Here is a 22,571-nt window from a genome sequence, read left to right on the forward strand (position 1 = left end):
TGCTTAGTCTCCGTGTCCCGTTAGCTATGTGGCATACAGTGTTTTCTGGGACTCAGGTCTTTTTCTTTTGTTACACGTTTGCGGGAGTGTGACATGAGCCTGGAGATCAGGAGGACCCTCAGGAGGGAGTTCGCTGAGGGTTCTGGGAATCGAACTCAGACCGTCAGGTTTGTGTAGTCAGTGCGTTTGCCGCTTAGCGGTCTCATCAGCCGTAGATAGTGTGAAGGATTGTTGAAGACTGAGAAGTACTGGAGTGCTCTTCATGTGACTGCCCTGCTGCCTGCGAGTCCAATCTCCTTCCCTCTGCACCTTCCTCTGCCTTGCCCTCTCTCCTCTGTCTTAGGTTCCTAACCTGTCAGGTGACAGGGCTTCAGCTAATGTCCCCTCCTGGCTAATGTGGTGACTGCCTGCGAGCAGGCCCGTGGGGAACGTGGAGTCTTTGGAGCTTCTTGTTTGGCTTCTGGCCTTAGAACGGCTTAGTGGCCGGCAGCAGTTACTGGCTGTAGCACCTGTCTGTATCCCAGCATGCTCCACCCAGCTGAGTTTACTGGAATGAGGATGCTATTTTTAAGAAAGAGCATTGTGTTTCATCATGGAAATTTTGAACGTCTGAGCAGGCAGCTCGCCGGCTGGCTCCGTTTCGGGGTCCTGCCACACATGGACCCCGTGGGCTTATCCCCTGTTCCCCAGCATCCCACCCAGTCCCGACCTGCAGGAGGAAGGGGTGAAGGAGGGTCCACAGGGGACCAGTCATTATGTGAGTCACAGCAGCTATATCTGGCTGGTTTTACTTTGCTTGGTGATATCGGAGGGGATGGCAATCTGGGAATGTCCTCCTGCCAGCCTGTACAGGAGCATGGAATGAACATCAAGCGTGTGTGTGTTAGTTTGTTTCACTGTAGCCTTAGGGGACTGTGATCGTCAAGTCGTTTGCAAGCTCTCCTGAACCAGGTTCTCACCGTGGCTTTACTGTGCTGGTGGTAGAGCCTGCTGTGTTCGCTTGGCTTGTGTGAGACCCGGGGTCAGGGTTGGTGCCAGTGACCAATGCTCTCGGGAGGGCTGGACTGGGAGTGGCATGCAGGTCCTGCTCCTGTGGCTGGCCGTTGGCCCATCTCCAGGTTCTCTAGTCAGAGATGTGGCCTTTCCTGCTTTGGGCCTTTAACATTTACTAAGAAGAGAATGGTCGGGGTGGAGAGACAATCCCCCACTATCCTTTACATATGAGCAGGGAGGGGACCCACACAGAGCAAGGGCGGATCTGACTGATGCTCGTCTCTTGGCTCATGGGCTTTGTTCTGCACCCTCTGCTCTGTAAAATGTACAGAACCCGTCATAAAATCTCACTGAGGTGTGTAAGGCTTCTTAGCTTAAATGTTTCTTATTTTTAAATGAATGGTTTTTTTTTTTTTTTAAATAATTTTGGGTTCCAGGGTTGCATTAGGTACTCCTTGACTGTGATTAAATACCTAACAAAGGCAGCTTAGAGAGGAAGGCTGTGCATTCCGTGCATGTCCCTCTTGGTGGGGAAGCCATGGCAGAGGAGAGTGAGGCAGCTGGTCACAGCATGTCCACAGTCAGGAAGCAGAGACCAGGAAACGCTGACACTCAGCTGGGTTTCTCCTTGTTCAGTCTGGGAGCCCACGATGCTGTCCACAGGATCCTGGTGCTGCCCACATGTAGGGTGGTTCTTCCCAACCATCTAGAACCTCCCTCACAGAATGCCCAGGGGCTTGTTTTCATGGTGAATCTCCTCAGGCAACTGTCACAGGGGCACAACACCGTAGACTACTGCATCTTAGGTCAGTGAAGATTGGCTGTTACCCCAGATCGGATGGCTATGGCCCTGCCCTGGCCAGGACCCTTTAGAGAAAAGCATTGTGAGGAGGAGAGTAGACAGATGTGGGCGTGGCTTTGATGGTGTGGGTGTGGCCTTGATGGTGTAGGTTTGGCCTTGATGTGAATCTCTGGCCTGGTCACTTGTGGGCATGGCCCCTTGATGGTGTGGGCATGACTTAGATGTACGGACATGATCTTGATGATGTGGGTGTGGCATTGATAACAGGGGCGTGGCCTTTTATAACATGGGTGTGGTCTTGATCTTGTGGGTTTGTCTTTCCCACAGGTGCTGTGAGTGGCTGAGATGTTGCGGTGGAGGGGAGCCCAGGCCCCGTACTGTCTGGTTGGGACACCCCGAGAAGAGGGACCAGCGGTACCCTCGAAATGTCATCAACAACCAGAAGTACAATTTCTTCACGTTTCTTCCTGGGGTATGTGCAGCCATGTTTTTTTTTTTTTTTCCACTGTGACTTTTTGCCATGGTTCCAGTCTCAGCGGACTGTGGTCCCTATGGTAGAGTTTGTGAGTCTGTTCTGTTCACCACTGACCCTTCGTCTTCCCTGACGGGGAGGGACCGCACCAGCAGGGGACATCCCTGTCTTCATGACAGCGCTGGTACACCTGTGTGATAGAACAGCTTCATGTTAATTGGGCATTCTGGAGACAGCATTATAGGATGCCAGGACAGATCATCAGAGGTGCTCACGCTGTCTCTCCGTGCCACCGCAGTGTCGGGGACGAGGCTCAGGAGGGCTGGGAATGCAAAAGTACCGAGAGAAAAGTTTAATCCTACCGTCTAGAGAAGGAATTTATATTTTTTGTTAATAAATGTTTGAGGAAGGCTGGGGAGATGGCTCGTTCAGGACAGAGCTTGGTACAGACAGAAGGACCTGAGTTTGTGTCTGTAGCACTCATGTAAACCGGGGCGTGGCGACGACACACAGCTGTAATCCCAGCATTCATGGAGGAGATGGGATTCCTGGGGCTCACTCACTGGGCCTCTTGTCTAGTCGGTCAGTGAGCTACAAGGTTGGTGAGAGACCCTTCTCCAAAAAAAAAAAAAAACAATCGCAGAATGATTGAAGAAGACACCACTGTTGACCGCTGGTCTCCCTGCACACTTGCACACATGTTCACACACACAGCAACATGTGCACATGTGCCCACAAGGGATTCTGGAGCCCTAACACTTGCCCTTGATCCTTCATGAGCCTGAAGCCATGGACACGCTCATCAACGGACACACTCATCGCCACTGAGGAGTGTCTGTAACTTTAACTTCTCTAAACCTATTTTTAATGATGGGTTTTAAACGCTTTAACCTCCCTTTTAGCCCACCACTCACCAGAGGGAGTGGGAAAGAAAGGATACGGGGGAAGTGGACCTGTTTGTAAAGGTTCTTTGTAACAACTCCCATCCGTGTTGTCTGGAAATTGATAGTTTAGTTCATAGGTCAGTAGAAGCGGCTCGATCTACCCACAGACACTTCACAGATGTACCAGTAGTCTAGCTAAGTAGAGTCAGGACAGCAAACACGAATCAGCAGCAGTGGCACTGCCTAGCAGTGACAGCCAGGCCTTAGCAAGAGCCAAACGCTTGGCATGGCTACCTCTGTTAGCAAGTCAAGCTCAGCCCTCATCACTGTCCGTGGAGTCCTATTTATACCCTCCAAACATCATGTGTCCTCCATGTGTTTTGCCTCGACATGTGTCTGTCTCAGTTGACATCATGGCAAGAAACTGCAGCACACCACCAGAAGTTTTTTTGGTGCATTTTTCTCTTCTCTATGGAGTCCTGACAAATGGAGCTCAGCAGTACAATGTAAGGTAGACCAGTACATGCGTGTCACTAGCTAAGAATCCTTCATCACGTGTCCTTTCACGTGCTTGCTTTAGCAGAACATCCTCTCTCCTGCGTCTGCTTCAGCTAAACGTTCCTTCACGAGCCTGCCTTACTTTTCTATCTGTGTCCACTTTAGGAAAACATCTCTTCATGTGTTTGCCCCAACAAAACACTACCCAACACAACTGGTTTTACAAAGAACCCTTAAAGTTTTCACTTCAAGCATCTGTGGTTGTTTTGAGGCAGGCAAGCGGAAGCCAGGTCAGGCCAGGAAGGAGGAGGAGTGGCAGTTATTGTCACTGCGTGTGAGCGCAGAGTGTGTGCACGCATAGCTCCAGAAATTCAAGGCCAGTATAAAGGGATTTTCTTTTCTTTCCTTTCCCTTTCCTTTCATCTTCCTCTCTTTCTTTCTTCATTCCTTTTCTTCTCTCTTTCTTTCTCTTTCTTTCTTCCCTCTTCCTTCCTTCCTTCCTTCCTTCCTTCCTTTCTCCCTTCCTCCCTTCCTCCCTTCCTCCCTTCCTCCCTTCCTCCCTTCCTCCCTTCCTTCCTCCTTTTGAGTTAGAGACTTGCTATGTAGCCCTGGCTGACCTGAAACTCTATGTAGACCAGGCTGGCCTCAGACTCACAGAGCTCTGCCTGCCTCTGCCTCCCAAGTGCTGAATTGTTAGGGTTATTTACAGGAAGGAGCAGAGGCACCTTACCAGTGGTTCTTACACGACTGAAGAAAGCCTCTGTCTCTCAGCAACTATTAGTTGCCTGAGCGCTCTTCTGCCCCTCCCCCGTCCATGATAGAACGCTGACAGATCCTATCTCCCCTGCCTTCCTTTATGCTGTTAAAATTCTATTGTGGGGGAAGGGGCGGTGCCTGCAGAGATGGCTCAGCCCTAAAAGCACTTGTTGCCCTGCAGAAGACCTGGGTTCAATTCCCAGCACCCACTTGGCAGCTCAGAACCGTATATAACCCCAGTTCCAGGAGATCCACTGTCCCTTTCTGGCTTTCTTGTGCACCAAGCACGCGTGTAGCACTCAGATATACATGTAGGCAAAACACAAAATAGAACAAATAGATCTAAAAATAAAAGTTAGAAAAACTTTTACAGTGGGCCGGTGTGGTAGAACACACCTTTAAACATAGCACTCGGAAGCAGAGGCAGGGGGATCTCTGGGAGTTAGATTGCAGCCAGGACTGTTTCTTGTCTCAAGGAACACAGACAAACAAATACAAAAACCTGATCGTCTAGCGTGAGTGCTAGGTAGGATGCTCAGTGGTTAGAGGCACTTGCTGCCTGACTTCTGACAACTCAAGTTTGACCCACATGGAGGGGAGAGAGAGCTGACTCCAGCCTTCTGTCTGACCTTGACACATGCACCGTGGCGTCCGCCACCCCCTCTAATGAAATAATGAATAAATGGAATTTCAAAATCCCACGGTGGACATAATCTGTCTTCAAATTACAGCACAGTGGTCTCATTAGAATCCATTCCCAAACAGAGTTTCCAGTTACTGGTTGTACTTCTAAAATACAGTTTAAGAAATAAAACATAGGGATGGGATAGGGAGTTTGTGGAGAGGAAACCGGGAAAGGGGATAACATTTGAAATCTAAATAAATAAAATGCCCAATAAGAAGAAATAACACATAGAGCTGGGCGTGTGGCACACACCTTTAACCCCATCGTTTGAAGGCAGAGGCAGGCAGAGGTCTGTGAGTTCAAGGCCGGCCTGGTCTACATAGTGAATTCCAGGCCATCCAGGGTTCTAGAGAGAGACCCTGTGCCCAGAAACAAAACTAAAAGAGGAATAAGGTGTGGACCGTGGAGGCGGTTCAGTGGTCAAGACATTGACTACCAAGTCCGATGGCCTTAGTTCCATCCCCAGAGACCCATGAGGTGGACGGAGAGAACTGATTCCTGTAAGGTGACCCATGGGACAGGTGTTCCTACAGATACAGATAAGATGAAAAAAAAAAAAAAACACAATCCCCACCCCCCCAGCACCTGACTGACATGGTAATGCCCGCTACGTGATTCTCTTCGTCGACTGTCCTTGCATTCACAGGTCACTTTTTGAGACAGCGTTTCCTGTAATTCAGGCTAGTCCTGAACTTCCTGTGTAGCCAAGAGTGACCCTCAACTTCTAATCCTCCTTCCCCTGCCACCCAAGAGCTGACATTATAGTCACATGTCACCGCACGAGTTTATACTGTGCTGGGATTGGGACCCCGGATGTCATGCGTGCAGGAGGCAGGTGGGGGTGGGGATGAGGGAAGCACACAGGATGGAGACTGGGATGACAGCCATGGACACTACCCACTGAGCCCCACTCCCAGCCCATGTAGCTGTTGCTTCTGTTGCCCATGTCTGCCTTCCTAGACCACACGGAACCGTTTAGACTTTGCGTGGAACAGCACATCAGCGGCAGTCTCTGTAGGAGTGCCCCTCCCCCTCCCCTGACCCCGTCTGGCTCCCCCACCCTCAGAAGATGCGATGTCCCCTGTCCTCCGTTCCAGGTGTTGTTCAGCCAGTTCAGATACTTCTTCAACTTCTACTTCCTCCTTCTCGCCTGCTCCCAGTTCGTCCCAGAGATGAGGCTTGGTGCCCTCTACACCTACTGGGTTCCTCTGGTGAGTAGGTTGGTCTTGGGTTTGTGGACAGAAGGTTCTTCGTTCCCATTCCCTGGGCTTCGGGGCCTGAGCGGTGGCCTTTTAAGGGACATGTTTCTCTTAAACCAACACACTGGGCGTTCTGCTCTGAGCATTCAAGGCTGCGGTTCAGGCACCGTCAGGATCACACTGTGGCAGAGCCCAGCCAGGTCTCCCTGTTCGTTCAGCTGTCAGCTCTGTCACTGGCTAAGGGCCTTCCCACCTTGTTTTTTGTGGTGTGGTTATAGGTTTGAGTTACAGGGTGAAGACAGACTCTCGGTTCTCACAGATGGAGGTGTGTCTTAGGGTTTTACTACTGTGAGCAGATACCATGACCAATGCCACTCTAATAAGGACAACATTTAATTGGGGCTGGCTTACAGGTTGAGAGGTTCAGTCCATTATCATCAAGGAGGGATCATGGCAGCATCCAGGCAGGCATGGCGCAGGAGAAGCTGAGAGTTCTACATCTTCATCTGAAGGCTGCCAGTAGAGTACTGGCTTCCAGGCAGCTAGGATGAGGGTCTTAAAGCCCACACCCACAGTGACACACCTACTCCAACAGAGCCACATCTTCTGATAGTGCCACTCCTTGGGGCAAACATATACAAACCATCATAGTTTGTTATCTTACTTTGTCTGTCCCAAGTATAAGGAGAATACAGTTGGTCTCAGCAGGGCTCACCCCGTCCCTTCTCTCTGCAGGGCTTCGTGCTGGCTGTCACCATCATCCGTGAGGCAGTGGAGGAGATCCGATGCTATGTGCGCGACAAGGAGATGAACTCCCAGGTCTACAGCCGGCTCACGTCACGAGGTGAGCGTCTGGGTGTGCTTAAAACCTTTGTCACTTGCTGCAGATGGTTGAGGGAGCAGGGTCGTGGGTCCAGCCTTGGGACAGTTGCTCAGACAACTAGAGGTCAAGCTCAGGCCACTGCCACTGTGCTCTGAGAACTAGTCTTGTCAGTTAACCCCGGGCTGCATCTGGTTTACTGGCTCACCGTTCTGCTTCCTTTGCCAGCTGAGAGGGGAGGGAAGGTGCCTCCTGGTCACATGATCCCCGAACAGCTTTATTTTATTTTTATATGTATTTACTGTGTATGTGTGTGTTGGAGTATGGGGAGAGTATATCTTATGGCGTGCATGTGGAGGTCAGAGGGCAGCTTGCAGGAGCCATTTCTGTCCTACCATGTGGGTCCCCGCGATCAATCTCAGCTTGTTAGGCTTGATGACAGGAACTTTCTCCTGCTGAGCCATCTTGCTGGCCCCGGGACAGCTTTTGAAAGGTCTTTTAGGAGCTGGGAGAATAGGCAAGTCAATAACCTGCTGGGGACCTGAATTGGAGCCTTAAAGTTCATGTAAAACTCTAGGGGTGATTATGTTATATTATGTATGTGTGCTTGTGACCCCAGTATCGGGAAGATGGAGACAGGTGGTCTCTTGGCCTTACTGCCCTGGCCCAGCTGAGTGGATGAGATCCAGGCCAGTGAGAGACTATCTCAGAATACAAGGCGGGAGCCCAGAGACGTCTGAGCTCAGAAAGCCCTATCTTTACAGAGATTCGGTCCCCAGGACCTTTGTGGCATCTCGGAACCACCTGTCACTTTGGTTCCAGGAAAGCTGACACCCTTTTCTGATCTTTGTGGGCACCATATATCCATGGTCCTGTACACATGTACATGCAGGCAAATACTCACACAAGAATAAATAAATAATAAATAAGGACAGCTCCTGAAGATCAACAGTCAACGCTGGTCTCCGGCCTCCACACACACAAACACACATGAGATTAATAAGCAACAATTTTCAAAGGTAGCATTCAATAAAAGCTACTTACAGTGGAGCGTTGCAGCCTAAGGTTTTACAGAGGCAGCAGCTGTGGAGACGTCTCTGCAGGTGTGGCAAAGCCGTGATCTGGGAGTGAGGTCAGTTGTAAGTCTTAATCCAAGGAGAAGTGACTAAATAGCCCCATTTCAAACGCAGGAACCTTCATTTTTATTGTAACTTAAAATTTTGTTTAAATTACATTTTTTTATCTTCTGTGTTTGGGTATGGATATTGCGTGCACGTGTGCCTATGCATGCACCCCTATTAAGTTCTGAGCCACCTCTCCAGTCTCAACTTTATTATATCTAAAAAATGTGTTTCCTCTGTGTGTGTGTGTCTGTGTCTGTGTGTGCTCTTGTGTGTGGTCTGGAGACAGGTTACAGAGTTAGGGCTCTTCTCATGCTGTGTTGGTTCCAGGATGGAAGTTGTAGCCTCTTGGTGGGTACCCAGGGTACCCACTGAGCTCTTTCACCCATCCTTAAATGACAGCACTTCACAACCCCACCCACATCCACCTTTGGAGAAGCCCAGCCTGATCCCAGCTAGTGACTCCGACCACAGCAGGGTCCAGTGTGCTTTGGAATGAGAGAATGTTGGTGATGTTAGCTGACCTGGCTGATGGCAGGAGCAGTTCAGCGCCCTGAGATTACTGACTTCACTCAGCAGCAAGCAGCATTAGTTAATTAACTAACTAACTAATTGATTTTTAGGTTTTTGTTTTGTTTTTTTTTGACAGGGTTTCTCTGTGTAGCCCTGGCTGTCCTGGAACTCACTCTGTAGACCAAGCTGATCTCAAACTCAGAAATCCACCTGCCTCTGCCTCCTGAGTGCTGGGATTAAAGCCCAGTCACTAATGTCTGGCTAAGGAACATTATTTTAGGAGGGACTCTGTTTTAAAGGATCTTATTTTCAGGAAACTAGGAGTTGTGAAAGAGATGAGCTGGGTGCCTAAGCTGGATGGCTTAGAGACTCTGATGCTTAGCATGGCGGGCTTGGCATGCAGCCTGTCCCTGGAGTCAGAGCCCCCAGGAGAATTTCCTCCTGGGAAACACGTTGGGGTGACATGCTTAGGAAATGTTCTATTTGCTTTGAAGTGGTTTTCAAGGTGGGTGGTCTGAAAAGCTCAGGTCCCTAGAACAAGGGGAGATTTGAGTTCGGTTGGAAACGCCTTCAAATGGCACAGCTACTGTATTTTGGACAAAGGCTTTACAGAGGTAGGAGCTTGAGGCTTTCCAAGGCCTCTTTCTGGGGTTATGTATATTAGTCCCCTCTTGCTAACACATTCTTATGGTAGGTAACGTTAAGACCCTCGACGACAGACAAAAGCATCAGATCACAGCCCTCGGATTCTGTTCAGCCAGCTAGGCTCCCGCCGCTGGCTTTTCATATTTCTGGTGAATGATTCTTCAGCCCTCCCCTGTGCGCCATTTCCAGCTCCTGCTTTGATTCCGCCCAGTTATTGAAAAGATGCTAAGAAGACTTGGCAGATGGTTCTAGCATGGAAACGTGTCTTCTTTACTTGTCCCCAGCTGCCGTTGGCACACCGTTACACCAGCAGAAGGAAAACATGCACATCTGAACATTAGCCCAGGCCCCGGCTCTGCAGTTTGAGGAAGTCCAATAAAACCCCAAGAAACTGTGAGCCTGGGAAGAGATCCAGGCCGGGGTATCCGGCTGATAGATGTTGGAGGGGAACAACAGGAAGCCCGTCGTCCTCCCTAGCACTGAATTAACGTTTCCTCCAAGGCAGCACTGACATGGAGGGCCCAAATGCACCTGAGTTCCTCCACAGACTTCCATTAAGGATTTATTCATTCTTGTGGGTGTGTGCACAGTCGGGCTGAGAGGACAGCTTCCCGGATTCTGTTCTCCATCCACAGTGCCTTCTAGGTATTGAACTTACAGGTACTTAGCAGTCTTAGCCACAGCCAGTGCCTTCACCCGTTGAGTCACCTCGGGTCCCCGCCCCCCTACCCCCATCACAGGAAATCCCAGTGAGTTTATTTGGGCTTGCTTACCAAGTACAAGTGAAGGTTACTTAATTAAGGAGCCTGTGTGACCCCCGAACTCCCCCCACCCCCACAGTTGCATCACCACAAAGACCCACCCTTTAGCAACGGGCTGAGTAGAGGACACTGGGAGAGAGGGGCAGTGACATGTTTTGGGAAAGATGTCCAGATTGGGAATTGGGACATTGCTGTTCTACACAGCCACGGCCAGCCAGGCACCAGTTACAGGCCTTGTCAGCCGTTTTAAGTAACTCCAAGGAGGGAGCTTTTGGGGATGGGTGGGAGAGATGGAGAGGAGGGAGAGTTTTTTCTTTGTACCCATTGCTCAGGCTTTGGCTGAGGTTCTAGGATAACAGGGAAACATTGTGTCTGAGAAAACAGAATGAGGTAAGGGCAGAGCTGAGAGGATGCAACCCAGGCTTGAAGATGAGGCTCTTCTAGAGACAGGAGCCATGGTGCAGGGGCCAGGGGGGCACTCAGTGCCTGTGGTGATGAGGCCAGCTGTTCCAGTGTGTGCAGCCCTAATGCTACAGCTACAGAGGGCTCTTGATCTCAGGCTTTGAAATGCGTGAGTGTGTGTCTGTGTGTGTATACACAGTATGCAGGCCAGAGACTAAAACCAGGTGCCATCCTCATTTGGGACAAGAATTTTTATTTCTCTCATTTCTCTCTCTCTCTCTCTCTCTCTTTCTCATATACACACACTGTCTGTCTGTCTGTCTGTCTATCAATCAATCATCAATCAATCATCTACCTACTTACTTTTAGACAGAGTCAAGTAGCTTGGGTTGGCCTCAGGGATAACCTTGAACTTGTTCCAGCACTCCAGAGACAGAGGCAGGCTGATCTCTGAATTTGAGACCAGCCTGGTCTACAGAGCAAGTTCAAAGACAGCCAGGGCTACACAGAGAAATCCTGTTTCAAAAACCCAAAACAAATAAACAGCTGTCTTCTCTAACCAACAGCATTCAAAGGTGCTGAAGTTCCAGGAAATGAGGCCAGAGGAGATGTGAAGGAGACAGCCCAGCAGAAGCCTGTTAGTTACTCAGAGAGATTTTAGCTCGCCTCACACAACAGGAGAGCAGTACAGCATTGGAAGACTCTATCTGGGCCAGGAAAGGCCAACAAATGAGCTTCTCTTAGACTTTTAAAAATTTTATATTTTTATAATAAGTTTGATTCTTGGGGATGGGGTGCCTCTGAATGGGTGGGAGACAAGGGCTGGAGAGGGGCATGTGCCTGTGAGGGGTGTGAGAGACATGGGCTGGGGCTTGAATTTTCACAGATGAGTACCTAGTTCTTCATACGGGCTTGCCTTCCTGCCATGCAGGGCTAAATGAAGCTGAGGTAATTAGCCTTGAAAGAAAGTGCCAGCGGTAACATAATGAGCACAGTAGCCTAGCTCCTGCTGGGGACATCTGGGCAGATGGCAAGCCTTCAGCGCAGAGCCAGAGGCCTGTGCCCGGCACACAGAGCACACACAGACTTTCTCCAGGTTGTGCTGGATACTAAATGTGTCCCTCTTCTCTCTCCGTTGCTGGCCTCCCTCGGGTCTCCTACTCTGTGGAGTCCTGTGAGCACTGTTAGCCCAGCAAGAGAGTGCCTGGGGCCACTCTTCCTTTGAAGACCCATATTTAGTTTATTGGAGTCTTTTGTGGATGGTTTCCTGGGGTTGTAGAGAATGGTGTTCCCTTCTGACTCCAGTATTCCTGCATTTCCTTTAGGGGGTCCTGTTCCACTGGTGTTAGAAGGGATGCGGTCGTTAATGCAAACTTGTTCTGTTAATAGTTACCAAAGCACTGCTTCTCTATCTTCATAGTACAGACTGTTTTATGTCTGAATATGAATTTGTTTTTTAAAATCATTATTATTATTGACAGGATTTCACTGTGTACACCAGGGTAGCCTTGAACTCACAAAGCTCTGAACTCACAAAGCTCTGCCCCCATCCACTTCCCAAGTGGTACCTCACTGGGCTACATTTTTTTCATTATTGTTTATGGGTTGTTGTTTTGCTTGCATGTGTGTGTGTGCACCATGTACATACAGTGCCTCTGGTGCCAGAAGAGGCCACAGATGACCTGGAACTTCATGGAACCTGTTACAGATGGTTATGAGTCCCCACGTGGGTGCTGGGAACCAAATAGGGTCCTCTTTAAGAGTGGCCAGTGCTCTTAACCTCCGAGCCATCTCTTCTGCCCAGTGTGTATTTCTATAAGGAGAGAATTATAGTGCTGGACTTTAAATCTTTGTTTTAGGTAGGTTTCCATCACTGTGAAGAGACACCATGACCAAGGCAACTCTTATAAGGACAACATTTAATTGGGACTGGCTTACAAGTTGAGAGGTTCAGTCCATTATCATCAAGGTGGGAGCATGGAAGTGTCCAGGCAGTCATGGCTCAGGAGGAGATCAGATTTCTATATCTTGATCTGAAGGCAGACAGGATAAGATTGGCCAAGGCCACGCCACAGTGACCTACTTCCTCCATCAAGGCCACACCTATTCTGACAAGGCCACACTTCTTAACAGCATCACTCCCTGTGGGCCAAGCATTCAAACACGAGTCTGTGGGGGCCAAAACTGTTCAAACTACTACAAACTTGTTTCTCCTAATTTTATTTACTAGTGTCTGGTGCGTGTATACGTGAATGCGTGTGAGAGAGACTCAGAATATCAGGCTTTCCTGGTGAATTCTTTACGAGTTGAGCCATGTTGCTGGCCCCAGTGATGGACTTCTTGATGTTAAGGTATTAAAAGTCCTGCAGAGATCCTTCAGGACTGAGCACAAGGCTGTTCCCTGAGTCTAGCTTTCTAGAATCTGCCCCTACTCCCACTCCCAACCCAGTAAGGCCGAGGCTAGCAGCTCAGTTGAGTTTTATTAAGATGGACTTACCACAGACTCTCTTGTGAGGTCAGACAGAGGCAAAGTGATACTTGAAATTTTTCTTTGCCAATATTCAGTCCTTATTGTAATTTATTGGTAAATGGATCGGCTGTTTAGTGGAAAGAAAAAACCCTGACTATCGCACATTTAAATTGTCCGGTTAATCTTTTCAGGTTACACGCACATATTTCTTGTGTGTGTGGTTGTAGGCGTGCCTGGCACACTCGTGGAAGGCAGAGGATCACTCTGAGGAGTTCTTCTCATCTTTCTGAGTGGGTCCTGGGGATCCCCCTGCACCGCTAATTTCTCTCAGAAGCTACTTCCTGCTCCCAGGCTGTTTAGCCTGTTTGTCTTTTGGGGACATTGTCAACCAGTTTTGCCCGTTGATACATTTATTGAAAAGTCTCTATAACTTACAACTTGAATATAAACTTACAATATTTAAAATCAATCCGTCTCCCCCCCCCCCCCACCGGGTTCTTAACTGGTTTAAGCAGAGGTGCTTCATGACCATACTTTATAGCCTTGGCTTGTTTTTCCAGTGAGTCTTTTCCCGGGTTTGGAACTGCCGCCCCCATCTGAAAATGAAAACTTCACCTTTAAGCCTCTGAACTCTGGGCCCTGAGGAGGTGTTTTGATGTCAGCCTCAGGAAATGTACACACGAGTGGAATTTACAGCTCGTCACTGCCACACTTAGATTAGAGAGTAATCCATTAGCCGGGGCTGGTGAGGCTGGTGCACAAACATTGCTCACCGGGAAAATAGAATTGTAACTTGAGGTGTTCGGGGTCAAAACCAACGCCCTCGCGGACCCGTGCCCTGGAATTTGTCTCAGGATGGTTTTCCCTCCTCGGGGGTGGGCGGCGGTGCGGAGCATGCGCAGCTCCTTCCGGGTCATCATTCACGTGCTTCAGTCCAGAGAAACATCTGGTGTCTCCCTGCCACAGAGACAGGCTGCTCTTATTCTGGGGCTATCATCCATGAAAGGCTGCTTCAGCCCTGTCGGTTTGCTTATGAAAGGCTCGGGGGCCAGCACTGTAGAAATAAACAGCTGTGCTCACTGGCTTTTTGTCCCCAGTTATAAACGGACTGCGAGCCTGCTGGGGTGAGGCGGTGAAAGTGGGTGGGGCGGATTTATCAGAAGCCGGTTAATGATCGGGACTGTGTCTGGAGAATTTCCCTTGTCACCTTGTAAGCTGGATCTCACTCCAGCTTCTGTTGGAGTCTCCAACGATGCACTGAAAAACAAAAACCAGCCTGGGGCTGGCAAGACCGCTCAGTGAGTAAGGGTGCTCGCTGCCAATCCTGATGACTTGAGTTCAGCCCCAAGAGACCACAGGGTGGAAGGAGAAAACCCAGCGCCTTTAAGTCGCCCTCTGACCTCTGCACGCATGCCGTGGCACACACGTACCTACACATATGCACAATAAATAAATACATAAATAAAATGCATGTGTAGAGGTGTCTTAGGGTCTCGAGGATGCTGGGTATAGGGTCCCGGAAAAGGAAAGGGTGGGTTCTGGGTCTTCACTTCTCAGGGTGCTTTCTGAGGAAGCTGTGGTACTTTGGCTCCTCGTGAGCCAGCTGTAGAATAGTCAGGGCTCAGTACCAAACAAAATGCAGATGCCATGTTAAAATATAAGAATTAAAAACTGTGTGAGTGTTTGTGTGTTTGTGTGTGTGTGTATATGTGTATGTAATGTGTGTGTAGTGTGTGCATATGTGTGTAATTTCTGTGTGTGTGTATACATTTGCGTTTGTGTGTAATGTCTGTGTGTGTATGTGTGCATATGTTTGTGTGCATGTGCGTGAAATGTGTGTATATGTGTGTATGTAATATGTAGTGTGTATGTGAGCAATGTGTATGTTTGTGTGTATGTGTATGTGATGTCTGTGTGTGTATGCGTGTGTGTATAATGTATATATGTGTACGTGTGTGTGTAATGTATATGTTTGTATGTGTAATGTATGTGTGTATATGTGTGTGTGTGTGTGTGTATTGAGGTCAGGACAACTTTGAGGAGTTGCTTCTCCCCTACCACAGATCAGACTCAGATCATGAGGCTTGGCAGCAGGCAGCTTCACTCAGTGAGGATCTTGCTGGCCCTCCAGTAAGGACCCTAAACTCCTGCCCTGGCTGCTCCATGCTTTCTGCTCCTGTTTCTGTGCCTTCTCTTCTCTGCTCCTCCTCCTGCTCTTCTCTCTTCCCTCCCTCCTTTCTGGAAGACTGCAGTCGATGCTCGCTTAGGAGTTGTGGTATCTAAATCATCTTTCACTCGGGGAGTCGGTCCCGGCCACTGAAGAGTGACTGCCTCTCTCCTCCTAGTGCAGTGCCTCACGGGATAGAGCTGGTGAGGCACCTCAGTGGACAGAGGCTCTTGTCACCAAACTGGACAGGTTAAGTCCTGTCCGCAGGACTCATAGAGTAGGAGGGGAAAACCAACTCCTGAAAGTTGTCATTAGCTTCCACACATGTGTGTGTGCGCACACACATACACACACATGCACGCACACACACACAAGCTTGCACGTGCGCACACACGCACACGCATACACATGTCACTGTCACTACCACCCACCATGTATGAGGTGGGAAGTACATGTTTTATGCTTGGAACCATCACTACTGTACCAGGTTTGGATCTAGGGATCTTATTATGTTTTATGTTTTTATTTTAAGTGTATGTGTGTTTTGCATGCATGTATGTCTGTGCACCATGTATGCACAACGTCTGTGGATGCCAGAGGAGGGTGATAGATCCCCTCAAACTGGAGTTAACATGGTTGTAAGCCACCATGTGGGTACTAGGAATAAAACCTTAGTCTCCTGGAAGAGCGCCAGTTTCCTTAACTGATGGGCCATCGCTCCTATCTTGGGGTCTCTTGAAGCTGCTGAGTTGTGGCTCATCCTCCCCTCCTCCTTGTGACAGTCCCTAGTTAAGCAACATAAATGTCCCAGCCGTGTATGGGTCCTCTGGTGTGCTTGAGATCTTGTTGACTGGGCCTGGTCTAGTAGGCTTGCTTGCAGTGAAGGATTAACCTGCCGGGGAGCCATTGTCAGAACTGCAAACATGCTGGATTAAAGGGTTTGCAGAGGTAGAACAGACGGCCTGAGGGAGTTTAAGTGAACGCATCATAATTCAGGACAGAATGTGGAAGGAAAAGACTGCAGGCCGGGCATTTAAAATTTTTGAGTTACTTTATTTTATATATATATGTATATGTACATGTATACACACACATATATATGCATATATTTTTATATATTTTTCTCTAGTTGGAAAAGCAACCTGCCTCATGCTTATTGTAAAGAGAAAAAGTGTGAAGGATTTAGAGATAAATCTCGCTGCTGACAGAAAGAATCCCTGTCAAGCCTGTGAGAGCCTGTTCTCTGTCAAGCTCACAAACAAAACAGATCCAGGGGTGCTGGTTTAGCAGTAAGTTAGGCCTAACTGTTGGTGGCGAAGATCTGAACCCAGGTGTGGTCCTTAAAGTTAGACTATTGATATAAATTTGCTAATAAAACCAAAGACTGTATGTTACGTTTGGTAAAGTTGGGATGATTCCTGAGGAATTGTTTAGTGGGGCCAAGAGTGGGCAGGGCTTCAGATTCCTGTCTGACATTGAGGTTTTGGTACCAGAGCCCCCAGCCCTGAGCCTGGAGTCACCAGAGCGCTAACCCTTGGGCCTGGTGTTGTTGGTGCCCCCTGGTGGACCAGGAAGAGTGGGTCAGGCTAATTTCTGCATTTCAAAGTCCACTGGGGCCCATACCTGTAATTTCTCCATCTCTGAAATGATCTAACCCTCGATCAAAAGGTGGTTTTGTTTTTTTGTTTTGTTTATTTTGAGATAGGATCTCACAATGTAGCCCAGGCTTGTCTTGAACTCTTGGAGATCCTCTGCCTTTGACTCCCAAGGGCTGGTATTAAAGTTGTGCACTACCATTCTTAGCTTTTTTAGAAAAGAAAAAGTGGTCTGTGTGTGTTTGTGTGTGTGTGTGTGTGTACACAATTTGAGGGAACTGGCCTTCCTACCTTGTATATCTGGAGATGGATGGAACTTAAGCGTCTTACCCCCCCCCACCTGCTGAGCCCTTGGGAGCCTCAGGGATACATTGTTGCTGGTGTGTACTCCGGTGTGCCCCTTTTAGCTTTCAGTGGTTACTTTTCTCCTAAACAGGTTCAGGCCTGATTTTGCCCTCCCCCAGATAATACTGGAGAGCTACTTGGTATCCTTCCTGTTGTATCCGGGTTTAGAAGTTTTGTAGAGAATTCCAGATAGTGTTTGGTGAGTGTGCACAGGAGGTGAGCTCTGGTTAGCATTTGGTAAGTGTGCACAGTAGGCTGGTAGGTTCTGCTCTCACTGCATGATTCTCTTGAGACAGGGTTTTGCTGAACCTGGAGTTTAGTGGGGTAGCTAAGCTGGCTTATTGAGCAGGCCCTGGACCAGGCGAGAACCGGACTGGTGAGAGCCGGGAACTCCTGCTCTGCCCTCTCCCAGCATTGAGGTTACAGACAAAAGAAGGTCATACCTGTTTTGTGTTGTTTTAAGTTTTGTTTATTTTTATTTATTTTTGACTTTTTTTTTTTTGAGACAGGGTTTCTCTGTGTAGCCCTGGCTGTCCTGGAACTCACTCTGTAGACCAGGCTGGCCTCAAACTCAGAAATCCACCTGCCTCTGTCTCCTAAGTGCTGGGATTAAAGGTGTGTGCCACCACCATGACTCATGCCTGGTTTAAGTCTGGCTTAGGTTTTATTTATTTGTGCGTGAGTATGTGTGTGCGTGTGTGTGTGTGTGTGTTTGTGAGATATGTTTGCAAATGCTGGAAGAGGCCAAAAGAGGACACCAGATCCCCCTGGAGCTGGAGTGACCGGTACTTACGAGTGTTAGGGAGTGAACTTGGCCTGTGAGAGAACAGCAGCTGCTCCTAGTGGCAGATGTCTCTCTGGCTTTTCCGTTGGTTCTGGGGATGGAATTCAGGTCCTCACGTCTTTGTGGCAATGACTCTACCCACTGAGCTGTCTCCCCAGTCCTGTGTTAGCTTGATGATTTATTTAACTTATTGGTGAGTAATAATTGCTCTGTTACTGGTTGAATTAGAAACGATAGGTTACGACATGAAGAGCCTTAGTCCTCCTGGTGCGTTGTAAAGCGGAGACCGGGCTTCCTCTGGAGCCCCTGCAGCCACAGGGAGGCGTCCTCCTGGTGAGGCAGAGGCGGGATGTGGTCACTCGTGGGCCTTGCTGCCTGGTAGAATCTAAAGGGTCCAAGACAGTGATGTGTCTGTCTGTTGCTTTGCAGGGACCGTGAAGGTGAAGAGTTCAAACATCCAGGTGGGAGACCTCATCCTTGTGGAAAAGGTGAGTTGAGTCTGGAAACTTCTCAGGGGCTGGTCGTCAGCGGGAGTGGGAGCACGGGGAGTGGTCCATGACAGTAGAGCCTGGCCTTGCCCTGTTGGTGGACTGACAGGAAGGAACTCTTTAGAACGCTAGCAAACATGTCTGCCTCGGGAAGAAAAACTTCCATCCCACTGAGACAAACACAAAACGATTTCCCTAAGGTATCCAGTAGCCCTGCTTATCATTATAAGCACAGTATATATTTGATTTTCTGGTGGTTATGTTTATATGGAGGGGGTCTCCCCCCTAATGATAATGTCTCTTCTACAAGACAGCTTGTCACATTGACACTTAAAAATATTTATTGAGCTCACCTTTGTCAAACTGTTAACCTGGGTTCCTGACTCACGGGGTCTGCCAGCCATTTTATGGGGAACAGGGGGTGGGGAGATGACAGTGTGGAGAGTTGTTAAACGTCTGTGTTAATGTTTGTCACTTGAACAGACACTGGCACGCCTGTTTACTGTCTGTATTTGGAAGGTGAGAGGTTTGGAGGGGTCATCTGGAGAATCTGGGGATCATAGTCTGTCAGAAAAAAGAACCAGTCTTATCCCGTTTCTGTGGAATTGAATGGTGCAGATTCGTTAGTCGGTTAAGTCCGAGCACTCAAGGTCAACTTGAGAGAACCTGAAGTATTGGGGACAGAGCCCCACTTGGCAGATCCCTTCCCAGCACAGCCACACAGGCTGCCGCCCCCACCCCCGTGTAGCCATTTCTGTTTATTTATTATTTGTTCCTGAAGTGAGGTCTCACTGTGTAACCCAAGGAACTTAACAGATCCTCCTGCCTCTGCGGGGATTAAAGCCCACTCGTCACACCTGGCCTTATTCACAACTTTGCTTCCTGACACCCTATTGCAAGCCAGACAAGAGGACAGGGTGATGGGTTAGTCCCTAAAGCGTTTGCCACACAGGAGTGGGGTCTCAAGTTTGTGTGAAAAGAGCTAGGTGCGGTGGCCCCTGTGATCCCAGCACTGGGGAGGCAGAAGAAGACAGATCCCTGGGGCTCCATGGTGGGTTTTAGGCCAATGACAGGTCTCTCCAAAAACTCAAAGGACAAACAACAACAAAAACCCCAAGGACTTCTGTCCTCCAGGCAAGCACGTGCACGTCCACAGACGAACACATATACTCACATATGCACACACACATACAAAAGAGTTTGAAAAGCCGCTGTGGACAGGGCAGAGGCTGTAGAGAGAGCTCGCAGGCTGCCTTCGGTGCCTGTAGCTGGGAGCTGTGGGGCGGGGGTGGCTCTGGCTGCAGGTTCCAGAGCTGAAAGCAGAGTTCAGGAACCCCAGGAATGGCATTCTTCTTAACAGGTGACTCTGTGGAAGTGGTTAGTAAGTTGCAGGAGCGTGCAAGGTCCTGTGGCTTGCAGACAAAGCAGCCCTGTGCTTAGCCATGACTGACACCCCGCCCGAGGCTGTCCGTGATAACCAGTTTCCTTTCATTTCCCAGAACCAGCGGGTCCCTGCTGACATGATCTTTCTGAGGACGTCGGAGAAAAATGGTAAGCACATGCTGGACAGGGACAGTGACCATATCCGGCAGCATCATATTTGGAAATGTCACGAGGTAGATGTCATTGTGGGGCCTCACAGACGAACTGGAACATCTCTGTAGAAGGGTTCTTCCTAACTCAAAGTGTTTTAGGTGCTTGTAGGCCCATGAATTTCCATCATTAAAACCAGAAAATTTGACTGGGCATGACGTCATATGGTTTAATCCACACCCATGAGGCAGAGTCAGGTCTAGGAGTTCGAGGCCAGAGTCTACATGACAAGTCCAGGTCACTGGGAGGCCTACATAGTAAGACCATGTCTCAAGCCAAAACCTCAAAGTTACAATAAAATAAGAAAACCCCAAAAGTTTGACTGGTGACATGGTAAGACATTTCTTTCCAAGCCTGGTAGCTGGTCGAAATCTCTGGGACCCTCGTGGTGGGAGAGACCCAATCCTTACAGGTTGTCCTTCAACCTACACACATGTGTGCACTGTGTGACTAATACCTTCCCCCAAGAACAAACAGGGAAGAGATGGAGTAAACATTTAAGAAATAACAGCACAGTAAAGCCAGGCATGCCGATGTATGCCTGTAATCCCAGCTCTCCAGAGACCGAGGCAGGAGGATTGCATGGAGTTGGAGGCCAGCCTGGGCTCCACAGTAAGGCCCTATTTCAAAAAAAGCCAAAAAAACCCACACAAAACCCACATGGTTATCTGTGTTCTGCCTCAGCGCTGGACGTTTTTGGAACTCCTGGGGATTCTCCTGTCTCGGCTTCTATTCTTGAAATAAGAAGGCCAGGAGTACACAACCTGCCACATTGCATTTATGTGGGCTCTGGGGATCTGAACGTGGGTCTTCACCTTCCCACAGCAACCGTTTTACCCACTGAGCACCCTCCCAGCCTTCATGCTTGAAGTGACCTGGAAGGCTCTTTAGGCTTGGAGATTACTGGATGTCAGTGACCTGGACTCACTTCCTGTCTTGACCCGCTGTTGCAGAGCTACAGACACGCCTGAGGTGTACGTCCCTAGAATATGCAAGCCTATTATTCTTCAGTGTCCCTTATGGGACCACAAGTGCTACAGGCTTGAGATTTTATGTCTGAAACAAAGCTTTATTGTACAGAGTTTTTCTTACGTTTCAGGGATGGTTTGTAGAATTTTAGAGTTTGTAGAATTTTAGGATTTGTAGAGGGATTGCTCTCCAGGCCCCAGACTCTGGATTCCATCCCCAGCTGTGTCTAAAACCAGGCTTGTGACAGACCTGTCAACCCAGCGCTCAGGGAGTGGAGGCAGGAGGATTAGAAGTTTAAGGCTGTTTAGTGAGTTCAAGGCTACTCTGGGTATCTGTGACTGTCTCTAAATCAGTCATCAGTCAGTCACCTTGGATTTTAAAGCATTGTGGATTTGGGGTTCCATGTTAGTGGGGTCATTCTGCAGCAAGAGCAGGACCTGGTGTATTTTTTTCAGAAGCCATGTCCTGAGTCCACGGCTCAGCTTTTTAGCCCCATAAGGGCCCTGGAGGGTCTTACTGGCTTTGTTCCTAAACCCCCAGAACCCGAGGCTCTGAAATACAAAGCCAGTGATTGACAAACACTGCATCCAAATCCAAACGGTCCCGAGAAGGGGTCTGGAAACTCTTGCACCCCATGCCTTGGAATGGTCACAGGAGTGACCATCCTATGTTGGCCACTGTCGCATCACCCTGCTAGCCTGTTCCAACGGGCTACGTCTCCTTTTTGTAATGTACAAAGGCAGACAGCAGCTCAGCAAAGTCAAGGTCCTAACCTCACCCTAGAGTGAGTGAGTGGTTGAGAGGATTTGAACCCAGACCTTGTAGAGGGGGGGGGTGGGAAGCGGACATTTATTTTCCCTTGTGAGTCGCTGGCCATTGGGGGGCCATTTGTTCAAGGACTGCAGCAGACACTGCCCAGGCTGCTGAGGGAATCCAAGCTCCACACTTGAATTGCAGACATCAGACAGTGCCCAAATCTCTCCGCAGGGTCTTGCTTCTTGCGCACGGATCAACTGGATGGAGAGACAGACTGGAAGCTTCGGCTCCCGGTGGCCTGCACACAGAGGCTCCCCACAGCCGCTGTGAGTAGCTTTTCTCAACTGTGTGCTGGCCGCTGGATCACAGCCTGGTCCTCACACTCAGATGTACTTGGAGGTCAGGCAGCGGGGCGGTGGCGGCTGCATGTGAAGTGGGGCTGGTGGGGAACTGGAAAACCTTGAGCCTGTGTTGATTCCTCTTACCTGGTTGTACCAAAGGCAGCCCCAACCCCACATGAGGAGGGAGCGCTTCCGAGGGTGACGTTGCCAGTTTGCTGGGTTGTAAGGAAAGGCCTTTCCTTCTGCTAAGTGTCTGTATCAGTGGCTCTCAGCCTTCCTAGCACTGTGACCTTTAATACAGTTTCTCATGTGACGGTCCCCAGCTATAAGAGTATGTCTTTGCTACTTCATAGCTGTAATTTTGCTACTGTTAGAGTCGCAATGAATCTGTTATTGAGCATATTCAGGATATCAAAGGGGTCGCGACCCACGGGTTGAGAACTGCTTATCTTGCGGCTGCTCACCGCGCAGATCCCGTCCTGCAGGTGGAGTGGTTTGAAGGAGAATGCGCA

The 22,571-nt window shown here is 49.1% G+C and overlaps 1 protein-coding gene across 4 annotated transcripts in view; it reads left to right on the top strand.

Moving 5' to 3' along the window:
• Positions 1 to 22,571, top strand: part of Atp9a (ATPase phospholipid transporting 9A (putative)) — a 106,887-nt gene that overhangs the window by 26,929 nt on the left and 57,387 nt on the right. For all 4 annotated transcript variants that reach the window (XM_028769539.1, XM_028769536.1, XM_028769538.1 and 1 more), the window contains 6 exons: positions 2,123 to 2,267; positions 6,188 to 6,301; positions 7,025 to 7,133; positions 18,342 to 18,400; positions 19,900 to 19,951; positions 21,950 to 22,044. In XM_028769539.1, the coding sequence (XP_028625372.1) occupies positions 2,123 to 2,267; positions 6,188 to 6,301; positions 7,025 to 7,133; positions 18,342 to 18,400; positions 19,900 to 19,951; positions 21,950 to 22,044 (574 nt within the window). The remainder of the gene's footprint in view (positions 1 to 2,122; positions 2,268 to 6,187; positions 6,302 to 7,024; positions 7,134 to 18,341; positions 18,401 to 19,899; positions 19,952 to 21,949; positions 22,045 to 22,571) is intronic.

Source organism: Grammomys surdaster, unplaced genomic scaffold, assembly GCF_004785775.1.
Source record: "Grammomys surdaster isolate TR1022 unplaced genomic scaffold, NIH_TR_1.0 193, whole genome shotgun sequence".
Classification (NCBI taxonomy): domain Eukaryota; kingdom Metazoa; phylum Chordata; class Mammalia; order Rodentia; family Muridae; genus Grammomys; species Grammomys surdaster.